Raw genomic sequence first — 19,933 nt, 5'->3', positions numbered from 1 at the left:
CTAGACCATCTTACATCTTAGTTGATATTCATCCAGTTAAGAAAAAAAAAAATCATCATGGGAAATAATAATGACTCCTCTGAAGAAAGCAGTATTTCATATACACAGAATTCTTGTCATGTTTATATTTTCATCAAATGTTTAACCTCCAGCATCAGTTATGCACTTAAAATAAAAGAATTACTACAATGCTAATTATCTATCTTATCTTCTGGCTGATATGAAGGTATGTCAGTACAAATTAGCAGTAAATTTTGTTGTTGTTGTTGTTATCGCTGGTTGTTGTTGTTTGTTTGTGGTTGTTTTGTTTTGTTATGTTTTATTTTTTGACTACAGACCAAAGACAGCAAAATGGAACTGGGCAGGAAAAGATCAGTTTTGCTACCAGAGCCATATATACATACAGAATGAAGATTATAAAGTAACAGCTTATCCCTATTGGAATAGAATATAAGCTTTATTAGATACAGCCTTGTTGTGGCATAGGATCTCAAACACATAGAGATTCTCATAGATATAAATGTATTACAGTTCTCACAGCAAAATAGCTTCAATAGATCATTGCATCTCAGCAGCCGCAGAATTTCTAGGAATTCCTACATGAGACCAGGGCCTCCTGTAACTGTAAACAAACAAGGAAAAATCTTAAATAGTACTTAACAACTTTATCCATAAAAGTTGTAGCTTTTTTTTAAGAAGTTCCAAACTCCCTGATGAAGAGGAATATTATATGATTATGTCTGGAACATTCTTCCTACTGAAAATGACAAAGAATTTTTTTTGGGAGTCATCAACTTAGTGTTTTTAGACTTAAACAGGAAAATTTCCTCAAAGATTTGATATTCCTCATCTCATATCTGAGTCGTTTGAAAGCTATAGTGGTTATTTAATTGTTCTCTCTCTCTTTTTTTTTTTTTTTTTTTTTTTTTTTTCCTGCATGTACATTCTCACATAAGATTCACACATAGAAATGCAGAAAGCTAAATAACTCTTACTTCACCAATACCCTTATGGATGAAATCAAACCTTATTTTCTATGCATGCTTGACAAATGGCTGTAACAAGTATAAGACATGTTCCTCCCATACTCAGTCCCTTGAAAGCTGGGAAAGCCTGAGGAAACCTTCAGGAACTCCAAGGAAGAAGAACAAGGAATAGGCTTGAATACACGTATCTAAAGATGAATAATTTCTGTGACTGTATAGTCATGCAGTAATAGACTTCAGAAAGGGCTTTATACAAAAAGCCATTCATCTCTCTCTTAGCAGTACAAAGATTGAAGAGACAGTAGTTCAAAGGCAGCAGCATGCAGAGAGAGATGAGCAGCAGTATACATAGCATAAGCCACATCAGAAAAAAAAAAAAAAGGAAAATTAATTCATGGCTCAAATGAAATACTGAAATGACTTAGGGCAGGATTTGAGAGTAAACTATGAGTATTGCTTTGTCTTGAACAGATATGATGTAAGAACACCTGTCATAAGATCATGAATCTCCCCTGCTCTCCTGGCCAAAGTCCAGATGTACACAAATTTAACAGAGAGCAATGAAAGATGATGAAGTGAACAAGCAGCTGTTGGTTTAGATGCTTGGTCCACCAGAGAGGATTAATGGAAGATTAATGGAATGAACAGGTAGGTGTGCCATGGGTGGACAGGAATGGAGGCTCAGGTGACATATATGATCTGAGTTAAGAATGTTCTTATAACACAGGACTTTGAGGAATTTCCACAACAAAGGCTAGAAGATGCTGAAACCACACTGACTTGAGCAGGAGGTATCAGGTGTATTCTCTCTTAAACCGTGGAGGAAAGGGAGGAAAAGACATAAGGAATACAGTAACTTTCCCAGTCAGAGGATCAAAGTCAGAGGTCGGAGAGAGACCACAAAGAAAGCTCATACCTGAGTCAAAAATATTAGCATTGCCTATAGGCAATGTCCAGGGCAAGGTATCATTGGAAAAAGGCTTAGTCCTAAAAAGTATCATTCCTTGATCCTGGCATTTGTGAACCAACAGCTTAAGTAGACCTGTGCATCAGCTGATTTATTTATATTATGGCAGCATAAGTATACTACTGGACTACAATATGCTGTCCAGCAGTTTGAAATCATTGTATAGTTGCCCTTCGTGTACCTTTAACCAATTGCTTTTTCACTGTCACTAGATCTATGATATGTATACTATGCATTTCCTAGTTTAACTATCATGGAATACTATCTGATGTTCCTATGAGACAAGTCAGAAATATAAAATATGTACTTTTCTATATATGAATTTTCACATTTTACATTAAAATATGTATTTTCCGAAGACTGGTGCATGTCCATAGATGCACAAGTCTATGAAGAATAGAGAATTTATTGTAGAGTATATCTTAGCTATCTTTTTACACTTCAGTGTTCATAGGTTGCTTGGTATTTATAAGATGGCAGTTACTGGCTTTTCAATACTTGGTTTGTATACATAATCTGCAACCTTGTAGATATGTAATGTGATATAAAACAAGGCATTTTATTTCTAGAAGAGAAGTACCTTAAGAGACATGTACAATTTCTTCAAAGTTCTTGTTTGGTTTATCAGGTAAAAATAGGAAGTACATGGACCTGCAGGGTAATCAGTGATGATAAAGTCTTAATCAGCAAACAAAATCAACAAACAAACAAACATCTCAGCAAATGCAATTTTCATCAATTATGAGATCATCCAGGACTACAGTGATGTTACAGTGATTTTCTAATATCCAAGTTTTGCAAAGACTAACGATGGTGAAGATGAACTTAAACACTTAAATAAACCAGATAAAAATTGTGAAATCCTTAAAATAATTCCATTGGAATATGATCCATTTGATACTAGATGTTCATTTTTTTATGAGAATCTTCTGTTATCCCTAATTAATGTAAACAGAGTCTCTAACAAAATAGGCCTCATTCTTCCTTATAGGCAGAGGTTTTTCATTGAGTAGGACGTGAGCTTGAAGTTAAGAAAGAGTGAACTGTAGCTGTAAAAAGCAATATTTCTGCTGATGCTATACTCCAAATAAAATGATTTTACATAAATATACACATGCATGCACAAGAAAACTTTTTTTTTTTTTTTTCTAATATCTATCATCTTAACATTAAGCTTTATGTAAACCCTTCTAATCCTAAACAATTTAGAACATATTTGGTAGTAAAAGGCCTAGGATATCATCAGGAATTCACCTTAGCTACACAGTTTGCCTTAATGCATGCATGTACATATAACTTATTTTTAACTACATAAGCTATAATTATGATGTTCAGAAAAAAGTAACATTTTGAAAAGGGCTTAAAAAATTAGAAGCAAGGGAAAAAAATAAAATAATTTTCTTCTTGTAGCAGATTAATTCTTATCCTTGATTCAGGATCACTACAAAGTAGAAAATAGAAAATACATAAAAGTGAATTCCAATAGAGAGACTAGAAATTTATTTAATCAAGCAGAGAAGAACAAATGGTTGCTATGTGCAAAAGATCATGAAAGAAATGAATGTGTTTTGTCAGTGTTATAAATAGCATGTGAATTGTCTCCTGTGAAACAATGGGAAAAATTAAGTACAAAATTACAATATTTGTGAGAAGGGCTGCAGTTTTCTAGGTAAAATGAAGACTGCATTGAGGATACAGGGTGAAGACTTACAAATCTACCATTTAGAGCAGCAGTTGTAAAGAAAAGTTTGGATTCAACTGAAGCATGCAAAGAGAAGACAGGCAGATGGAAAGGATCAGAGAGAGACCTGACAAGGAGACATAACTAAGTCTTAATCTTAACAGTAATGAACAAACAAAGTTGAAGCAAAAGACAAAAGATATCAGACGAAAATAAATTTACTCTCTTAGCAAGCTAATGCTGTCATTTCTGCTTTTCCTTTTCTTACTTTCCTTTTCAGCTGACTGAAAAATGGTTCTGGTATTGATTTTTATCTTCAAAGAAAGGAAAACACTGTGCTGTGGAAATTTCATGCTATTGGGTGGTGAGTTTGCATCTTGGAATATTTGAACTGGTAGCAGGGAGGTTCAACCAAGATGTCTGATGTCACTTCTAACTTCAACAGGTCTGCAATTCTAGGACAGCTTTCATAACAAAATGTAACTTAGTTAAAGTAACAACAGAAGCATTTCTTATACTTGTTACAGTCTATTAGAAACAAGCTGTACTGTTGGATTTAATAAAATACTGGGGTTCCCATAGCAGCTTTGATTCTGTTTCTCACTACAGATCAAGCATAGGGCAGAATACTTTTGAAGACATAACATGGAGAAAATATGATTTAACATACTGTGTGATGAAACACAATAATTATCTGTCAAGCAATAAATCACATGGCTGCACTTGTTTAAGAGCAGGTAAATATTGTAAATATATACAAGCATGAAAGCAGAATAATTAGTTGAAGTGGAAATGGTATCTTTGAAATTCACCAGATCTAGTGAAAGAAAAAATAAAAATAAAAAGAAGAATTTGCTTTTGTTGTGACATAAATGTATTGTTATTGCCCTTTATATTTAATTGAATCAAGATCCTAACAGTATTTTCTTCAAGACAGAGCAAACACAAATCCAAACAACAATCATACCATTTTCAGTGATATAAACAACTCCTTTAAAAGCTCTTTTCCAACTGTAGAATTATAGTCTAAGAAACAAAATACTAAAGATATTTCCTGTATGTTTTATGACTCTAAACACAGACTCTTCTTACACTGAATTTTGTAAAGTTTCAACTGTGTTTCGGGAGACATTGCACTTTGAATAGACTCTCCTTAAAACTCAGTAAATAAGATTGTAGTTCTTAAAAAAATCCCTCACTGAAAATTCCTCTATATTTAAGGGAAATTTGAAAAAGGTAGTGAATATACTTTCTTGTAACTGAGTATACAATTCTTATGTGTAAGATAAGATGCTAAAACTACAGCAAATGCAGTTTGTGTTGATTTACCCTTTCCACTGAAGCTATAAAAAAACCTGCAGAAATTATAACCTCCAACAATTAGTGGTTGTAATAGTCAAAGATCAAGCATTTACTAAGGACCTGACAGTAAATGCAAATTTTTTGCATCATTGACATGTTTCCTGTAGAACATTTCTAAACTCCAGGGGATAGTACAAAATAATTATGAACACAATTATTAGCATTTTATGAAAATTATAAAAAGTAGTTTCCAACAGAGACCAGTTTCTACTGCAATGAATACTGAATTCAGGTTTTCCAGGAAATGAATATATATGTTATATGATGTCTCATGTTATCTATATACACTTGGAATAATCTACTGATGTAACATATGAGTTTAAAAATTCTTCAAAAATGTAAACTGCTATTATGGAAATATTTATATTTGTGAGTATTCAGACTGTAATGTTTATTTTATCATAAGTAATGCTCAAAACTCATTCTATGGGATTTTTTTTTTGGAACGTATGTAGCTGTAAACTGAGTAACAAAGTAAAGCAGAGATCTTTCCAAAACAATGTAAAGGAATTTTTAAAGAAAGCCATTTTTTAATCTCAGTGAAAAAAAAATCTCAAAATCTAAAAAATAACTGAAGAGCCTTTCTCTTGCAAAAAGAACTCAGATAATTCTAAATAATGATACTGATTTTCTCAAAAGTTTTCATGTTATATCCATAACATCAGAAATTTCAAACAATTATTTCCAAATATTTAAAGCAATTAAGAAGGGGATGTAGAGTGAATATGTATAATATGGTAGTGCTGCTACTAAGATTCTCAAATGATATTCTCCTTCCTTCCAACCTTAAATATACAATGCAGTGATCAGTCACACTGTAATTGTTAAGGGTAGAAAAGTGGGAAATACTGTACCCATAATACAGATAAGGGGAGGAACCAGTGCTCCACCCCATCCAAGCTGAAGATAGGTTATCCTATATGAAATAGAAATATATAGCCTGTTATTAGTTGTGAATCTGTAATGACAGACACTTGATGCTGTGTTTTATAACTCAGTCATATGAGAAACTCTTTCTTTCTACTAATGAAGTTTGGAGTACTCTTGGAAATGTCTCATTATCTCTTTATTGGTAAGGGAATCTAAGGAATAGCCATTGAATTTTAGAGGATATCAAAGACATAAAATACTCTGATTTATTTTTACATGTTATGAAATTGGACTGGAAATTTGAAATACAGTAAATGTTTAAAGCCATCAGCCAGAAATATGCATAAGGCATGCAAAACTGAAAGTGCAAGTAGTTTTCAGATTGTTTGCTGCCTTCTACTATTTCTCTAATATATAAATCAAGCACGGCATGACATGCTTTATTTGTGAAATTAGACACAAATGCATGCTTTATTGTCACTTAATCATCTATCTTAGCAAAGCAATGTGTACTCAGTATTCTACGTTTACAAGTAGCATACCAATTCAGAACTAGCGCAAAAGCATTATATCGCAAGTACTAAAAAGCTAAACAAAAAGCAATGGGTATATTCAAATCTCATTTTGCAGATACTTCTGCTCGGTACATATAATAATTGAGATGAGAATATGAACCCTATGACAGAAATTTAAATTAAATTAAAACAATTATTTACTTTGCCTTCCAGCATCTGGGTGGAGTTGGTTTTGAGATTCACTGAAGGAAGTATTAAAATTTCTCAGACTGCAGTGTACTAGTAGATATTTTAAATGCCTTAATATGGCACCATTCACTTCTGTGCTTGAGGCAAGCACAGGCTGTGAGCCACTTGTAAGCTATTTTGTCACAAGAGATTCATAATCTTATGTTCACTTTGCCAAGAGAATTTATCTATCCCACTTATGAAACAGCATAATTACAAATTTAAGTTGTAACCACAGAATATAACATGACTTAAAGAGTGAAGTATGTTTGATATTTCGAGATAACAAAATAGCTATTAGTATTTAATGACTGCAAAATGCTGCATTATGCCAATTCACCAGGATGTTAAGCTTATTTAAGAAAAAAAGATCAATTTAAAGTAGCTTAGCTTGTTTTGGCAGCTTGTTTTCCAAAATTATACAAAGCTTCTTAAACATAAGGGTCCTATGAAATACATTTGATCTTATTTTCAAGGCAAATTTTACCTAATTTTGAAAATGGGGGAAAACATTAAAATTATAAATACATACTTTAAAAAAAAAAACCTCAGCTTGTAGGTCAGTGTATAAGCAATATAAAAAAGCAAGGAGGGTTAGATTATTTTTACTTCCTGATGGCAGATTTAAAAAAAAAAAAAGCTTTAATGGATTTTTACAAAATGAACTCAATTTCTGAGACAACTGTAATTTGACATGGCTATAGTCTATAACGAGCTGGTCAATTATTTGTTATTTGAATCTTTTTACTGTTTGTGAGTCATTCATAAAGTAATGCTTATATCTATCAATGAGCTGTTACTGTGAACACTTGCCAAACTCTTTGGAAAAAAAAACACACTTTCAGAAGTGCATGTAACTAATAGTGAAGATAAGGACTATGCATTTGACCAGTCAAATTTGCTAAGTGACTGGAATAAGGTACTTTATTGACTGTCATTAATATTGAAGCTATAACCTTTTTTGCTTTTCCAGGCTTCTCTGTGATTCCTACACAGTAAGTTACTCATGAATTATTCATCTTATGTATCTGAAATTCCACCATATGATCGTGCTTCTGGCATAATTTCATAGTTTTACAGTGAAAAATAAGGGAAAGCAGTAAACAGATTCCAAATAACAGGTACTTTTCTTAGACCATGAACATCCTAAATGTTTTAAATGGGAAATTTCCTAAGGCAATCATAAGGATACATAAAAATGAAATAAAACATATAGCTATTAATTTCAACATTATCTTTCCAGTAATGATCTTTCCCCCCCCCAGCATCATCTAAGGAGCTACGTTTCTTTTCCCCGTATAACTTCTAAACTAATCTCCCAGTCCTCCTGCAGCTGAAAATAATAATATTAAGAAAATAAAGCTCAGAGCAATTTTCTAGCATTTGTCTGCACAAAAACACATTTATCTGAATGGTCATGAGCAATAAGTACAAAGAAAGTCAAAGTGAAAATTGCTAAATGAAATAGTCTTTCTAAACCTAGGTGAAAACTCATACTCTGTAGTATTTGACCAGCTCTTACCCTGCTGAGTTATCAATTCACAAATTTCAAATGATGAGAAAACTGCTAATAGTAAAACTGTAACATGAAATTGAAATTTATTAATCTAGCAATCATTGGTTAGCAGTATTTTTTTCTGATTCTTTATGAAGTAGACATATGTAGCCTGAGGAATACAATTTAAGGAACAGAATTCAGAGATTTGACTTCCTTAAGCTTAGATTTGTATCTAAAGGCTGTTCAGACAGTATATTCTAGGCTATTTCAGTATTTTACAATTGACATGAAATTCATTAGCACAATATTTCTCTCATGTTTCCATGAAGTAGTGAAAAGCATTCTCTTAAAACATACTTCAATGACATGCATATAGAGTTAGTTTGTATTCAGTGGCTTTAAGGAAAAGTAAGCATAAACGGATGAAAAAAAAATTTAAAATGCTTCCTTGAGTGAGATGTATAGTAAGCAGGACCTCTAAATTACTTGGATTAAGTGTGAAATAACCTTATGTATATTGTGTTGAATTTGCCTTACAAAAAGACTAATTTCATAGAGAAATCAAATAGTTTTATTTGTTTTTATTTCAAAAGCCAGCCAAACTCAGAAATATATTTAAACAACTCGACTAGCTGATATGAATATAACTCTGTTATGATCTAGTAAAATTCTGTGGGGCTAGACCAAAGTTGGTTTATCAGATATGAAGAAAAATGAAGAATTTCAACTGATAACAGAAAATAGTTTTATTAACTAAAGCTAAATTTGATCCTTGTATAAATATAATAATATGCTTATCAGTAAAAATTAATAAAAACCTGCTTCATTTTATTCCTTGTTAAGAGTCTGTTGAGAGAGCTCATAGTCAGCAGTTTCAAAGCATTAAACAGAAAACTCCTGAGATTGGCTAGAAAGTAAAGTAACTTTAATGAACATAACTTCTATGTGATACTGCATATGGATTTAGGTGAATTGATGAAGCTTTTTGCTTATCTGTTAGTAAAAGATATGCAATAGATAAAAAGGCAATGCAGCCTTTCTGCATGGACTTATCATTCCTTATTCTGCATGCATGAATCCTTTGTATGCATGCATAGTTTCAGATTCTTTCATTTTTTCTTACCCTCATGCCTTCAAATCGTGACAAAGCTCTTAGAGGTCTCAAAGCTCTTAGTGTCCTAAGGGACTTAATGGCACCAAGTTCAGAGTAACCCAATGCATTTGCTGTTAAGCTAACCAAAGAGACCTATATGAAAACAGGAAAGTAGAAATTATTATATTGTAAATACTACTTTACATACCATAGATGTGAGCTATAAACTCCTTTAGAAGAATCTAATTTTGGACCACTTTCTTCGGGAATACGAAGTCTTTTAAATTAAAAAAAAAAAAAAAAAAAAAGTAATAAGAAAGAAGAGTATGACAGGTGAATAAATAAACAGAAGTACCATATGGTAACAGTTAATTAATATCTGGAAGCATTAATAATTAGGTATTTCATATTGCACTAATGATTTGAGGACATTTAAAACCACAAACACACACTCAAAAAAAAAATTAATCTCTCCTTTTTACCAATTTAAGCATTGTTTTCCATTTTTATCTGTTTTACAGTGCTGTTGGGATCAATAATTACTGTTGATAATGCCCATTCGTTTGCCCACAACTGGAAAGGAAATGATTGAAGCCTGTTTTGAATTAACAGATGGGTCACAGAGCAACATTGTTTGTCTGGAAATTGGTAGAAAGGATTAATTTTTTTATATTTGGTTACACTGAAAAAAACTTTTGGCTAAATACTGAATTTATGTACTTTCTACATTGACATTAACCTGGACAATCCTGGATTTTGCTGTTTCTGAAAATACATTACAAAAATATTTCCACAGTTTCTGCAGAACTAATAAAGTCTCATATCCATATATTCTACATCCCTGCATTTTGTCGATGAGAAATGCCATATTCTTCCTCCACATGCTATGGCTCCTGACCAATATAAGACCTTCAGTTTTCTTTCCATTTCCCCCGAATGCTCCTCCATTACTCTAATTTCTTAACTATTTATTGCACAAATAATGGTATAATGATCTCATATACTATTCTTCTCATCTTCTGATCTGTTCTTCTGACCTATTCTTCTGATCTTCTATACTATTCTATACCTTCATTTTAAAATGAAAAATAAACTAGTTGGCATACATAGATATTATGTTCATAGAGCAAGTAATGAAAAATAAACAAATGAAAAACAAAACAAAACAAACAAACAAAACCCAAAATCAAACACCAGATAAAATTAATATAAAAGTAGCACAAAAGGAAAAGCACTACATACATCAACAATCAGGAAGTCCAGCCAGCACCAAGCATTAGTAAAGTATGTTTGATAGCCATAGGCCACCCACTTCAGCAGCATTTCCAGAATGAAGATGTAAGTGAAGACCTTATCAGCATATTCCAGCATGGTCTTGATAGTTTTACGCTGTTCAATATATATATCTTCAAAAGCCTATGAGAAAAACATACTGGTTGTTCCCTTTTGTTGCCATACAATTTAAGTTATAACAGAAACAACAAAGGTAGGGAAAAAAAAAAAAAAAAAAGGCAAACCTTTCTTCAAGAACAGGCATGTGATTTTCAGTTTTGTCTCAAGGTTCCTTTTCTGCTAACTGCATATATCTGTTCTTAGCCTATGGAACTATATTTTCTTCCTTACAGGATAGAGAAGCAGATATTACACAGCAACAACTTCTTCACTGGACAGAGATCTTTATTTATTCATTGCTGCTGGTCAATTATTATACTCAGATCATTTTCAGTACTTACAAATTTTTTTTGATTCTGCAAAGTGATGGAAGTGAACCGAATTATGCTGAGTAATTTATAATTTAGTTTGTATGTAGGTAGATCCATTTTCAAAATCCAAGGCCATAGCTGTAAAATTTTCAGTAAAATGACAATGCAGTTGATCTTATGCTTTTAAGTCCTGTTAGTTTTTGAAAAATTTAAGCCATAAATCATAAAACAAGTTATTCTTTTCTTAAAAAAAAATCTAAATCAAATACCCTCTCTACTGTATTATTCACATTTTATTAGATACATAAAATTTCTTATGATCCTTTTAAATTTATTTACATGTTCCGTGTATCTTAATTTTTTTTTAGAAGTTTGACAAATGATGTTCAAACATATAATGTCTGCTTTTCAGTAATTATTTCTGTCCTCTAAGAAATTTTCCCTTTAGTCACTTTTAAATTGTAATTATACTACTATTTCATATACGAGTTATTGGTTTTATTGGAGTGAAAGAGCTGGAATGATCTGTAAGCTTGCAAAGATTTGGGTATTTATCAATACTAACATTCATTTTGACCCAGTCTGATTTTGAAACACTTCTGTCAGTTCAAATGATTAGTGTTTCTCTACCAATCATCCAATTGGTATCTGTGTATCAGTAGTTTTGGATGCTCATGTACTTTGATACACTAGCAGCTTTAGCTCACAATATTGGGAAGAGTTGGCATGTACCAATTCCATTTCATGAATCAGACTATGCTAAAGGCTAAGCTTCTCCCTGCCTGCATGTGCCTGCAGCTGGGCTTTGCAAGCATCCTGGAGCTTATGCCTGCCTGATTTTCCATCTGTAATGACAGTGAGACTTGTCTCAAGTGTGACCTTGGGATAAACATTAGAATACAGTGTTGGCAGGTCTGAGGGGAACTTTTCGCTGTCACGAAGAGCTGTCTCACATCTCTAGGGTATTAAGCTAATGCCCTGATCTGTGTGGCATTCTCCCAAGGTAAATGTTCTGTGGATGACATACACCTGAGTTTCAGAAGCATGAGGTGCTAAGTTGCATTTCATCCCAAACTTCCTCTAAACACAATGATGGAAATTGACTTTTAAGCAGTCTCCTGCCACTACTTTTCTTTCATTTAAATTCATGTTGCTAAGGGTTTTCCCCAATCGGTATCATCAATACTGTAGATATGAGTCTATGAGTTTTTTTTTCCTGTGACACAGGAAACTTGTCACATTGTGTTGTGTAAAAGTTGCTTATTTGATTGTTATTTTGATATTAGACCAAAGACAACCAGAATACTTACAGATTTAACCAAGACTCATGATAGGCATAATGGTAAACTGCTAGCCATTAAGTGTATTTTAAAGATTTGGGAGTGGCCTAAAGAGTTTCTAATAGACTTTTGCAAAGTAATTTTGTTTAATGATGCAGAAACTTAGGTAATTTACTGAATGGTAATTACATTTACCTGCACAGATGCCAGATATGCTCTAGGAAATCTCGGGGCAAACAGTTTGCCTAAGAAACTTCAGTTCAGGCTCAACTAATCCAGGTTCAGCTTTATTTAACAGCTAATTTCAATTTTCTATATTATTCATCATTATTTATATTTGTAAAATGATATATTATTTTGTTTTGTTGATGTTGTTTTTTGTAATGGTTTTGTTTCTTTTTTCTTTTTTGTTATAGACTTACATGATGGTTGGCTTCTCTTTATTTTGTCCCCATATGCTTGTTAAACTTACAGCATGGTGATTGGAAAATTTATCTTTCTAAAGATATCCCAGACATAAATCTGTAAGAGGCTGAACTAGAAGCATAAACAATACATTCTTATTCAAAGAGAGGGCAGTTCTTTTCCTGAGATATATCAGTAAACACCAGTAAAACTAGAGACAAACCCAAATAATGAAGTTAAATGTGTTTTCTTCACATGTTCTCCCTCTCCCACGTTCAGACATATCACTTTCAGCAATGGAGTTAAGCCCTCTCTAATCGATTTTGTCTGTTCTTTTTTGGACATTATTGAGAAGAGCCATTTTCAGCATTTTTTTTTTCAAGTCCTGACTAAAATTTGGTGATCCTTTGAAGTCATGGAATTTTTCTGGAAGAGACAACTAAATAAAACAATGTTTTCTGACACAGTTATGACACTCTCTTCATGTTTTACTCACCAAAGCTCCACTACTGAGGAGAATCATAAAGACAATGAAAGTCTCAAACCAGTTGTGCTCAACAATCCTGAAGCAGGTCTTTCTAAGGTTCCACCACTGCTTTCCTCTCCCTTCTTCTACACTTACTTGACAGCACTTGAAACGCCGTACACAACCTTTAAAACAATGTATGTATTGAGAAAATGAGAAATTTTGTTGAATTTCATTAATTTTGACTGCACAGTGGCACAGCACTATATTTCTAGAAGATGTGTTATTTAGTAAAAACTCAATAGAGTTTCACCTAGATGATCTCTTTCCTCTCCAAAACAAGTAGATTTATTACTGAGATGACTGAAATTTACAAATCAATGAACAGATAAGAAAAAAGTATTTATCATTTATCAAGAACTAAGTGCTCAATACACTATGCACATAAAGATAAAAGTCCATTCAACATGAAGCCACATTACAGAATGCAATGTAAGAGATGAAAATATATTAATTCATTCAAGTTTAAGGTAAGTTTATGTAGTAGCATATGGGCAAGTGTTATTACATTGTACTTTCTATTGCTTGGGATATTAAATTCACTATCCATATGTTAAATTTTGGTCTAAAAGTATTACTGCTTCTAATCATTGTTTAAACAATAACAAAAGAGTAAATAATTAAAAACAAATATTAATAATTAGTTAAAACAATTAATTATTCATGAATTAGTGTTTTTTTGTTATTATTATTATTTTTATTATTATTATATTTTTTCATCCCAAACACCTTCAGTGAAGCAAGCCTCTGGCTCCATAGCTTCCTCAGGTTCAGCTTCTGGTTGCTCTTCTGCAGGGAGTCCAATGTCAACTGTGCTACCTTCAGATGAACTGGACATATTTAGCTTCTGTAAAGAAAAAAGAAAAAGGATCACAAATGCACAGTAAGTGTTTTTAACACAAATATGAGTAGTCCTCAGAAAAAATAAATAGTTCTGCTTTTGTTATGGTATTCAATGTAAGTATATTGCTGATCAACTCATGTTAAATTTGTACTTGAAAAAATTTTCCTCTTGCCTTGTATGGATATGTTAAATAGAAGCTGTATCACTGATAAATAATATTCAAAGAAAATTAAGTTTCAAACTAAAAAGTATGAATGATGGCTCTAAGCCTTCAAGGACTTACATGTATGACCACAGCTAACCATAAGTGGCAATGATCTGTTGGATAGATTTAATAAAGCTTAAATATATCTGCAGCAATCTGCAGTCTCTACTGAAAAGCAGGTAAGAGCTTAAATATAACTATCTAAATAAGGTTGGAGCTCAAAGGAATGAGGGAAAAAAGCACAGAAAAAGTTGTATTTTAGTGCAAGTCCAGATTAAAAGTCTTTTTTTTCCTAGGCAAAGAAATCAATGTGAATTTCAATAAAATGTGGCAAAACTGCTACATTTGAAATTCTTAGTTCAAGCTGAGGTGATGCACATTTGTATAAAACGTATAAAATTAATACAAAATTGGAAAAAGGGAACTATTAAGATGGGGGAAAGTTAATGACAAAGTTCCTCACAGATGAATTGGGGTTAACGTTAATTTTTTTCCCCGCTGACTTGTGGCATCTTGTGGCATCTTTGGAGGAAATGAAATATGCTGATGAAAATTTAGGAGGCCTGATCAGTTGACTGAATTGAAACTGGGACAAGGAAAGAGGAGGTCTAAAATGGGGATGAAAAACAGTACAAGATGTAAAAATTAAGACATTGACTTAATCCTGCAAAGCAGGGTAACAGTAGATTCAGCTTAGGGATATGGTTTAGTGGAGGGCTGTTAGCGTTAGGTTGGAGGTTGGACTCGATGACCTTGAGGTCTCTTCCAACCTAGGAAATTCTGTGATTAGATTTACTGTCCTTACCTTACAAACTCACTCCAGTTTAAAAACTAAGCTCTTTGAAATTAATGGTGTGATTTATACTTTTAAGATAATTAAGTTGTTAGTTTGCTAAAGAAAAAGAGGTTACACAGCTGGAGGGAAAAGGAAGGAGGGAAGGAAGGAGGGAAGGAAGAGACAAGCTTTTAGAGCTAATTCAGTCAGGAAAAAGGGATCCTGGCCAGCACTCTAAAACTCCAGGAATGGTGCTGAAGAGCTCAATATGTTCTGAAGCCGGTTGGAACTCCTCTGATTGTTCCCACTGGCCCTGGAAGTGCATATAGTCTTTTCTAAGTGGGTTCTCATCTAAAACTCAGCTAATTCAAAGGCTGCCAAAGAAAGCTGTTCTAGTGTTCATCTCTTTTACAGTTCTTTTTTACTAACAGTCAATATAAAATAAGGAGTTGGACTCAAATCCAAAACAGCAATGCTGAATGTTCTTCCCATAGAAGACTACGTAACAGAGTTGTTCTTTCATAATTTTCTGTGGGAAAAATCAGAAATGTCATGGTGCTTTCTCAAAGGAATGAAAGATAAGGCTGGTCCTACAGGCAGCATTCCCTCTACTTCTCTTGCTATCTTGCAAGGGGATGATTAGGTAGTACACTTACCTAAAGCTTTCCTGACCTGAGTGTATTTACCATTGATCAGTCATAAAACAGCTTGTGTTCCTTCATTTGACCATCTGCCCTCTGAAGGTTTGGAAGACTGGACGAGCCAGCATTAAGGCAGTTATGGGGAGAGTAGATGACCAGTAGTCGTTTTTCTCCAATGAGTCTTTGCTTAAATTTTGTTCTATTTAGAAATTCTTTCAGCTGGGGCAAGTTCTGGATAGTGTGCTCAAAGGAATTTTTATAACATCTATTGTGGCAGCAATTCAGAAGCTTGAATCAAAGTCTATTATGTCCTATAGGACATTTTAGGAAATATTTAATAGGAAAAGAAATATTAATGCTTCAGATATTCAATGGGAAATTGGAACAATGCTCTGAAATAGGTTCCCAAGGGAAGAGGTGGTTTTGTGCTAGTCTGCTTTCTTAGAGAGGATCTAAGGATAGCTCTTAGTTTAGCAATAGATTTTTGTAGAGAACACTAGAGGGGTTAGGTACACCAAAGTGACAGCAGCATAAAACTCAGCTAGCCTAAAACTGAGTGTCTGAAGTACTACAATGTTGAAGCAATACAACAGTGTCTGGTATCCCCCCAAAAAAACAGGATTGCTAACTGAATGAAAGTTAGCTTAAGGTTCCTTAAGGAAGTTAGTTTAAAGTTCCTTAAGTAAGAAAGTTATTCTTCTTAAATGTCTGGAAAGATAATTTTCTGTTTTGACTAAAATATCAGCACTTGAATTTGCTGAGGGTGTAGTTGTTTTGCATGTTAGTATATCAATGGAAATTATTTTGTTAAAATAGCCACAAAGAAGTTATGTAAAAGAATGGTTACATCTGTAATATGTTTTTGTTTGTTTGTTTGTTTGTTTTTTAAATACAGATCTCAACAAAATTTTATATCTCTAGCATGCTTTGACATTCCATTAGGAACATAAGATGTTTTAGTCTGCTGATACCATTTTTCAGTCTTAACAACTAAAGGGATTTCACAGAATCACAGAATCTCTAGGTTGGAAGAGACCTCAAGATCATTTGAAGTATATAGAAACGTCTATGGTTGAATCTTTTATTGCAATCTTTTTATTGGTCTAAAGAGTTGACAATTTTAAAATCTAAATTCCATTGTCTAAAGGAAACAGTAGTCTAGCTATTTTTATGTTTTCTGGTTTATTCCTGCTCACAAAACAAACAAACAAACAAACAAAAAAACACAAACACGTAGAGGAGCATTTTCTTTGAGTGGCAGAGAGAATGTGCGTGTTACTTCTAATGGGATCCTTGTTACAGGGTGCAAACAAAAGTTTCTGGTGGAATAAGCATGTAGCTAAGGCAATACCCTGATCCACCAGTTGTTGCAATTACAAAATACGGGCCATAAGGAGTCTTTATGGATTATTTTGGTCCCTCATTCCCTGACATCCTATCTTCTTTTGGAACTACTGTAACTTTTTAACCCTCTCATTCATCAAGAATTAAACCCTCCTTTATACACTTCTGCTTTTGTACAAAGAAGCGACAAAATAACAAATGATGAATACACTTTTTTTTTTTTTTCTCTGAAAAAAATAAAAACATGCAAAATATCACAGAGAAATGCACAAAGTATCTACATACCTCTTTGCTTTCTTCCAGGTCTGATTCACTACTAAATTCCTCTGTATTTAAATTTTCAAAGTCAGATTCACCCACAGCAATGGGCACTGTCACAGTCAGGCTTGGGTTGTTTATGAACGACATGTAATCACTTTCGTCAATTATGTATTTTTCCACACTGCTGCCTGTGCCTATGCCACTAGTTGTTCCATTTGCATCTTTAATATAGTCATGGTCCTTGCTTAGTTCGACAGTTGTATGGTTGGAAATACAACTATTTTTGTTGTTCAAATCTTCAAGTGGTTTGATTTCATCTAAAGCTTTTTGCTTTTTAACAAAAGCTTTTTGGATGAATTCACGTGCTTTTCTTTTCACATAATCCATGCCCTTCTGCATTCTTGCAACAGCAATTTGGAGATTATTCATTTCATTATCATCATCTGTCACAGCAAGGTTGTCTGCACTAAAAGAACTCAATAGCAAGGCCAAAAATAGGTTCAGTACCTGCAGAAAAATAAGAAAGGACATTCTAGAGTTTATCCCAACAAAGAACATGTACTTTATTAAAAAGAAATAAAAAGGCTCATATTAGTGACATTGAAGACTGATGTCACAATAATTCCCCATAACCAAATAAAAGCACCTTCAAAACTATTTATATTCTCTGTGGAAAACTAAGTGTTTTGTTTGTTTGTTTTTTTGTTTGGGTTCTGTTCACTATTCAAAAATATTACTACAACTGACTAATATCTATAAATGTGTTTTTAAATCCAGATAGTAAAAAAACATTTTGGTGGAAAACCCTTACAACCCAAAAGTGGAGATAACAAATTTGCTATTCAGCATGTATATATATATATATATATATGTATACATATATATATATATATATATGTATTTTTTTTTAATTAACTTATTCCATCACTTCCATCACACAGCAGTAATTAGATTTAGGTGACTAATCATATGTGATAAATAATAATAATAATAATAATAATAAAATACAGAAAATGGTTTATAAAGAGACCATAATCTAAATTTATTTGAAGCAGAAAATATTTACAAAAAAGCCAAAAGACAGATTAAGAGGTGACTAAGTGCTCACTCTAATATTACATCTTAGACTTTTGATGTTGTAAGGTGCAGAATACTTTGTTCTCAATCCAGAAAAGCTCTTAAAATTAACTTTAAGCATCACTTGAAACCACCTCCTTAAGTGTTTTGTTGAAGCAGAGCCAGAGCACTTAGTTCACTTCAGAATTGAACATACTGTTGCTGAATAATTTTTTGTTAATGTTTTGATTACGTACCACTAGGTTTCCAATAACCATGACCATCATGAAGACAGTAAGGCACATGGCTTGGCCAGCGACCTCCATGCAGTCCCACATTGTTTCTATCCATTCTCCACACAGTACTCGAAATACAATCAAAAAAGAGTGAAAAAAATCTTGCATGTGCCAGCGTGGAAGTACACAGTCACTTGCGATTTTACAGACACATTCCTTGTAGTTTTTCCCAAACAGCTGCATCCCAACCACAGCAAAAATGAACACAATGATAGCCAGCACCAGCGTCAAATTTCCCAGAGCTCCCACAGAGTTACCGATAATTTTTATTAGCATATTTAGTGTTGGCCAAGATTTTGCTAATTTGAAAACTCGTAACTGGAAGGAAAAAAAAAAAAAAGAAAAAGAAAAAAAAAGAATGTTAGGATGAGTAAGAAAGACACAAAGATATTAAGAGATAATTTACGGAAAGATATTACTGCAAAATATGCCTTGAGTATGACTGTTGATAGGTTATCCTCTTTTCTAAATGTGTGATGATAGAAGGGTCAGTCACAAATTTTGCAAAGTTAGAGCTGGATATCCTCAAAGCATAGTTTTTATCCAAGGCTCAAGAAATTACCAACCAAAGTGAATTTAAAATCTGTTGCTTATCTCCTAAAATCGACTAGGCTATTTTTCTACAAGTATTTGCAGAGTAGATCTTTTCCCATGATGTTAATCAGAGCACAACACATCTATCTAGTGAATCTATTTGTTTCTGCATAGCAGGATATTTAAAATATGTATATATAATAAATAAATTGGAATTAGGCTTAGACACCCATTGCTATCTGTTTGTCTTGATGTCTATAAATTCCCACTGAGGACAGTAAGATACTACGACTAATACGGATTTGTAATAATGAAAGAGACTTAAGGCTTAGTGCCATGGCAAGCTGTGCACATTTTTAAGGAAAAAAAATAATGAAACCCCATTGAAACATCAGTGCAATTGATGTATATTTACCAATCTGAATGATCGAAGAACTGAGAGTCCTTCCACATCTGCAAGACCAAGTTCAACCAAGCTAAGGGTTACAATAAAACCATCAAAAATATTCCAGCCTTCCTGGAAATAATAGTAAGGATCCATTGCAATTATCTTGAGAAACATTTCTGCTGTGAAGATTCCAGTGAAGACCTGAATTCAGAATGCAGTTGGTTATTTTTTTTGTGAAATATAATATTACAGGTTTAGCTGATGTTTGAGCTACCTAACTGCAATTAGCCTCATCCAAAACTGATACTTAAAAATGGTTCCCTATAGTGATTTATTATGACCACCTTACCTTAAACAAGGCCATACAAACCAAGTAATTTTTTTTTTCAATTAATTGAATTAGACACTGAAGAAATTACATAAACTTCTGTTTTATAACATTTAGAATCCAATTTCAACTCTGTCAGGATATGGA

At 33.0% G+C, this 19,933-nt stretch overlaps 1 protein-coding gene across 1 annotated transcript in view; it reads right to left on the bottom strand.

Moving 5' to 3' along the window:
• LOC309879845 (sodium channel protein type 1 subunit alpha) overlaps positions 1-19,933 on the bottom strand; it is a gene marked incomplete at both ends in the record, with an annotated part of 68,837 nt that overhangs the window by 20,972 nt on the left and 27,932 nt on the right. Inside the window, 7 exons of the mRNA XM_082764111.1 lie at positions 9,231-9,353; positions 10,443-10,616; positions 13,085-13,239; positions 13,844-13,961; positions 17,209-17,691; positions 18,498-18,854; positions 19,486-19,659. Coding sequence (XP_082620237.1) covers positions 9,231-9,353; positions 10,443-10,616; positions 13,085-13,239; positions 13,844-13,961; positions 17,209-17,691; positions 18,498-18,854; positions 19,486-19,659 — 1,584 coding nt within the window. The remainder of the gene's footprint in view (positions 1-9,230; positions 9,354-10,442; positions 10,617-13,084; positions 13,240-13,843; positions 13,962-17,208; positions 17,692-18,497; positions 18,855-19,485; positions 19,660-19,933) is intronic.

This window comes from Aythya marila, assembly GCF_965140915.1.
Source record: "Aythya marila genome assembly, chromosome: 6".
In the NCBI taxonomy this organism is placed as follows: Eukaryota; Metazoa; Chordata; class Aves; order Anseriformes; family Anatidae; genus Aythya; species Aythya marila.
The sequence above is the reverse complement of the archived record's forward strand: the minus strand, read 5'-3'. Positions and strand labels throughout refer to the sequence as shown.